This window comes from Macrobrachium rosenbergii, chromosome 56 (assembly GCF_040412425.1).
Source record: "Macrobrachium rosenbergii isolate ZJJX-2024 chromosome 56, ASM4041242v1, whole genome shotgun sequence".
In the NCBI taxonomy this organism is placed as follows: domain Eukaryota; kingdom Metazoa; phylum Arthropoda; class Malacostraca; order Decapoda; family Palaemonidae; genus Macrobrachium; species Macrobrachium rosenbergii.
The window spans coordinates 459001-465000 of NC_089796.1; the positions used below are offsets into that span (position 1 = coordinate 459001).

The 6000-nt window shown below is 43.5% G+C and overlaps 1 protein-coding gene across 5 annotated transcripts in view; it reads right to left on the reverse strand.

Moving 5' to 3' along the window:
• LOC136836687 (sphingomyelin phosphodiesterase-like) overlaps positions 1 to 6000 on the reverse strand; it is a 134818-nt gene that overhangs the window by 18562 nt on the left and 110256 nt on the right. For all 5 annotated transcript variants that reach the window (XM_067101173.1, XM_067101175.1, XM_067101174.1 and 2 more), the window contains exon 2: positions 2613 to 2678. In XM_067101173.1, coding sequence (XP_066957274.1) covers positions 2613 to 2667 — 55 coding nt within the window. In that variant the 5' untranslated portion in view covers positions 2668 to 2678. The remainder of the gene's footprint in view (positions 1 to 2612; positions 2679 to 6000) is intronic.

A 6000-nucleotide genomic window follows, 5' to 3' on the forward strand; every position in this document is an offset into this window, starting at 1 on the left:
AATTTATCCTCAACGTCTCTTTTTAAAAAACAAAAGTGTCTTAAATATTCACCTTCTAAAATCTACCCCAAACACACTAATTATTTTGACAGTTTCATTTACCAACAATTATAATCACCATTCCTGAGAAAAATCCAGTCCAAACACACAATAATTTACCAGGCCAATTTACTTCTCGTTGCTGGAACCTAGCCAGCCTGTTCTACTCTAACCTTCAACCCATCTTGACCTTTGATGGGCTCGCATGAAGGTCAACTGACCCGGCACTGGCCCCATAGTAACGCGACCTTTCGTCCTTGATAGAAATGTGAAAGACCTCACGTCATTGGGTATGCCAAATGCCTTCTTTTTGGCGGCCAATAACGTAAAATAAGGGATACTGCAAGCACAAATACGGTATATTTATGTACAAGAGAGAGAGAGAGAGAGAGAGAGAGAGAGAGAGAGAGAGAGAGAGAGAGAGAGAGAGAGAGAGAGATTCATTATTTTTTTGGGGAGCTACCTCTGCTATCTTTTGGAGAGAGAGAGAGAGAGAGAGAGAGATTCATTACGTTTTGGGGGAGTTACCTCTGTTATCTTCTGAGAGAGAGAGAGAGAGAGAGAGAGAGAGAGAGAGAGAGAGAGAGAGAGAGACTTTTTGGGAGCTACCTCTATTATCTTGAGAGAGAGAGAGAGAGAGAGAGAGAGAGAGAGAGAGAGAGAGAGAGATTACTTTTTGGGGGAGCTACCTCTATTATCTTGAGAGAGAGAGAGAGAGAGAGAGAGAGAGAGAGAGAGAGAGAGAGAGAGAGAGAAATAAGATCATTGCAGACCATTTCGTGGTATGCCGGGGGCTTATACCAGGCACCCCTATATTCAAGCCACAAAGTATGTGTCAGATATCTCTCTCTTGTTTGCACGCAATTGTTATAGCATTTGTTCTTTCTTTTGCCTCTTCAGAACTTACTATATTACCGGACACACAAACACACATACACAAATACACATACATACACACGCACACACACAATGATCACAAGGGCATATTCGTGTTAACATAATGATAAAATATGATTCATATCTTTACAAAAACAAACTTGAGAATTCCACGACGAGGACCCGAAAACGCAATGAAAGCATGTGTCCCCCTAGAAACTGTGATAATGGAATTAATATTCCTCGCGATTGACCGATTACAATTTCCCTGGCGTCGCAGCGCAGAGAGGCATTGCAAGGACTTCGAGACAATGCAGTAGCAATCAGCTGACCAATGAAATTATTCCGGACAAAGCTGCAAAAGAAATACACTTGCAACGGGGTACTGCTCCAAAGACCAATGAACTTCGAGGCCCCAGGAATGGAGAATTTTCCAATACCACCTCAATTGAATTTGAATTTGCAGAAAACCGCCAAACACAGGTAAAGCCAGTTATCAGGTGCCCTGGTACCCCAATCTGTATCCGATAAATCACTGTACTTTGGATCCAGGAGAGGAATCGTCTCCAGAGTGCCATTTGAAGGTAAGAAACTGGAGTTTTACATAAGAGTACCCTACAGGCAATGGCGTCAAGACACTGGTAAAGAAGCGAGGTGGTTGGGGTATTATTTCCGGAATCATCACCACGAAATCTTCAGAGAGAGAGAGAGAGAGAGAGAGAGAGAGAGAGAGAGAGAGAGAGAGAGAGAGAGAGAGAGAGAGAGAGACTCCTATTCTTTTTTGATGGAGCCACTTATTTTTTTAGCCACTTTTTTTTTGAGAGAGAGAGAGAGAGAGAGAGAGAGAGAGAGAGAGAGAGAGAGAGAGAGATACTATTCTTTGTCCGTGATCTACTCCTGTTATTACTGAGAGAGAGAGAGAGAGAGAGAGAGAGAGAGAGAGAGAGAGAGAGAGAGAGAGAGAGAGAGAGAGAGATTCTATACTTAAATAATTCTTTATCTTTTTCTGTTTCAATTTACTCTTAACTTTATATTACAACAATATATTGATCTAGAAACGAAATCAACGCTTTGAGTCATAGATTTTTGCCTGTGACCCAAGATAATCTTTGAACATGATGATAATCATCTTGGGCCCCTGAGAGATTGGCAAGTCCTACACTTGTTACACAATCTTTCAGCTCTATAAAACAACAAGTAAAAAGTTCCTTCGGCGCAATCAAGTTTTCTGTACAGCTGCTACAGCGTATAATCAAGGCCACCGAGAATATATCTCTCTTTTGGTGGTCTCGGTATAATGCTGTATGAGCCGCGACCCATGAAACTTTAAACACGGCCCGGTGGTGGCCTGTTCTATATTGTTGCCAAACGCGCGACCATGACTAACTTTAACCTTAAATAAAATAAAAACTACTGAGGCTAGAGGGCTGCAGTTTGGTCATTCCAATGCGGATGCACCCACAGTTGATTATGGAGAAGAACATGGGACTAAATAACCTCATTTTAAAAGAGTACTGTATCTGAAGACCAAAAGGTCAAACTTTCTGGAGCAAACTTCACCTGGGCCAAACATGCCATGACATTATGTATAGAATCTACTGGTCACTTTTTACCAGACACATACGCAATTGCAACCGCCACAATCCCCATAAATGTCTTAATAATCTAGAATGCTAAATCACTTCTGGGAGACTTACCTAGCCCTAAGGATGTGAGGAATGTGGTGAGGTGGAGCAGTAGCCCAGAGAGCATCCTCACACCACCTGTTGGGAGGGAGAAACAAAATGACATTAGAATCTTACAAGTATGGACTGTATCGAGGCTGAACTTGGACTTCAGGGGCATCGGGAGTGTCTCTATTCATCGCAGCGACCTCGAAAACTATGGATTAGACACTAATATCTGTCCTTTTTAACATTTTATATTTAGCAAATGCGACATGCAATCAGGCAAAGCATATAAAGAAATATCTAAGACTCTAATGGTTATGACACTGGTGATGCAATGAGAGAGAGAGAGAGAGAGAGAGAGAGAGAGAGAGAGAGAGAGAGAGAGAGAGAGAGAGATTGCTTGAAGAACAAATGAGTACAAACAGGTGTCAAATAATTTATTGGGGGCTGATGCCCTACTAATTGTACTTCTAATGACGTTGAACTTTTTACATAAAGGTTTCTGATGCAACTTTACCGTTTTGCAAAGGTCAGCTCTAGTTAATAACTCGTTCAGAAACAGTTCTTCATTTCTTGCAAGCCCTGAAACAATCTCGAATTTTAAAGTAATGATAAAAGAAATAGCATAAAAGTGTTTCTATTGTTTAATCACCAATTTTCGTCCGGGATTCAATTAACTAAAACTACGAACCTTCCAAGATATATTTTAGACTAAGTTCAAGTGTCAGGTGACCTGGGGGCATATTTTGCATTAGTTTCAAATGCAAGGTTACCTATATTGCGTAAGATCTTCATCAAAGCGCACATTAGGATTCCTAAGAACATGGTATACAAGTAGATGGGTATTAAGGCCAATTCCTTTTACGTTTATGCATATTCAAAATTCAGACTCTGTCCTCAGGCCTTAAACCGTCGAGATTACTTTCAGAAATGTGCTACCTCTATCAAAGTCTAGATTACTTTCAGAAATGTGCTAACTCTATCAATAACACCATGAAAATATTAAATTAAACATACCGTTGGTATCATTGTCACCTCCTAAAAAACCAAGAACTTGCTAAGATAAGTTTTTGTGAATTGAAAGGTAAAATGAATGAAGGTTTGCAACTTTTTCAGGCCATGGTTTGATCATCAACAAAAGTAATGTCCTCGTGCAGAGAGAGAGAGAGAGAGAGAGAGAGAGAGAGAGAGAGAGAGAGAGAGAGAGAGAGAGAGAGAGAGAGAGAGAGAGAGAGAGAGAGAGTTTCTTGGCTGAACTTGAACTTGTTTTTACCAACCAAACACAGCGAGTAAAAAACCGACGTGAGGGGGATTGAAAATGAATGAAGCCTTCGGGTCCAGAATCATAAAACTTGGTCGAAATGACAATAAAAAAAAAGGAGAGAGAGAGAGAGAGAGAGAGAGAGAGAGAGAGAGAGAGAGAGAGAGAGAGATTACCTCAATGACACACAAAAATATTCAATGCCACTGAGGTTCCAAGCTGGTCAAGTACACATGTTCAAAATGTCACCATCAAATTTTATGCTACACGAGTGCACATTCTACTTCGACGCCGCTACGCTCTTGCAACGAATGCAGAAATTCGACAGAAACCAGGCGGGACTAGTTTCTCAAGTCTCCAGAATAGGCTGCAGAAGCTATTCGGCACAAGGTCCTCAAATTCAGCGACCGCTGATATGGCAGAGAAAGCTAATAAAAACACGTTTATCCCTATAGGGCCAGGTTGGCCCGTCGAGGCACTGCGCAAAAAAGTCCCAGGGAAGGGGACAAATTGCTAATGTTTTGGTCACCTAGGGGCGTTGAACCATTATCATGCTTTCTTACGGGGGGCATGGAGTCCTTGTGGAAGGTTTTGGTCACCTAGGGACACCGCACTTTCTTCCAAGGGGCGTGGAATCCGTGGGGAAGTTTTTTGGTCACCTAGGGACACCGCACTTTCTTCCAAGGGGCGTGGAGTCGTTGTGGAAAGTTTGGTTACCTAGGGACGTCGTACTTTCTTCCAAGGGCGTGGAGTCCTTGTGGAAGGTTTTGGTCACCTAGGGACACCGCACTTTCTTCCAAGGGGCGTGGAGCCTTTGTGGAAAGGTTTGGTCACCTAGGGACATCGCACTTTCTTCCCAGGGGCGTGGAGTCCTTGTGGAAGGTTTTGGTCACCTAGAAACGTCGTACTTTCTTCCAAGGGACGTGGAGCCTTTGTGGAAAGGTTTGGTCACCTAGGGACGCCGCACTTTCTTCCAAGGGGCGTGGAGTCCTTGTGGAAGGTTTTGGTCACCTAAGAACGTCGTACTTTCTTCCAAGGGGCGTGGAGCCTTTGTGGAAAGGTTTGGTCACGTAGGGACATCGCACTTTCTTCCAAGGGGCGTGGAGTCTTTGTGGACGGCTCTGGTCACCTAGGAACGTCGTACTTTCTTACAAGGGGCGTGGAGTTCTTGTGGAAGTTTTAGGTCACCTAGGGACATCGCACTTTCTTCCAAGGAGTGTGAAGTCCTTGTGGAAGGTTTTGGTCGCCAAGGGACGTCGAGCTAATGGAGTACATTCCTACGAGGAGCGTGAAAAGACCTTGTCGAAGCCAGTTTGCGAAGCTATGGGTAGACAATATTGGAGGGTAAAAGAGGCGACCCAGTCCGTCCACATTGGCCAACCAACGTCGGAAGGTCAGTCCCAACTGGAATCGCCAGAGTCAAGGTCGAATTCTTGTCTCCCGTGAGGTTCGGGTTTCACTTTTTGTTGGTTGAGATTTATTAATGTATAATTTGACGTTTCTCAAGACTACAATTACGTGAGAACTGGGGTTTCGGTCGACGCCGGGCTTAAGGTCAACCACTCGGTTAAAATGGTCGACGATGATTCTGAAATAATCTAACTCTGTCACTCGCTCTCTGACCAGGGCAGGTTTTCACTCAGTCAAAGACACCTGGCTGTCGTTGCTTCTTGGAACGCATACGGCTAATGACTTTTATACTTGAGAGAGAGAGAGAGCTGGTGGCCCTCTTATGACAGAAGAATACACTTAACAGAAGCATACTTGGCAAGAAGCATAAGGTCGCCCACTAGACCCACCACTGGGCACATTCTCAGCCTTGGCCACAATAGGGCAGAATACCGAGAGAGGCCAGTGGTAACATAATCTGACTTTTCCACAAGAAGAAGAAGAGAAGGAAGAAAGCGGCACACTCATGTACATACAAGGCAAGTGCTGACAGCGGTGCCACTTCTGCGGTCGAGGCAGGCAGGTAGATGCAGCGTCAGTTAAATGCAAAGATATAAAGAAAGCGAAGCAGAAATACTTCAATTACGAGCAACCAAATACACGAGAATGGAATGGAAAAATTATGCAGAGACAGGGGCCCAAGAAAATTTGTTTTTACGAGTTGTAGAAACCCAACGCAGGCAGGGTCAAGTTTTACGAAAATGC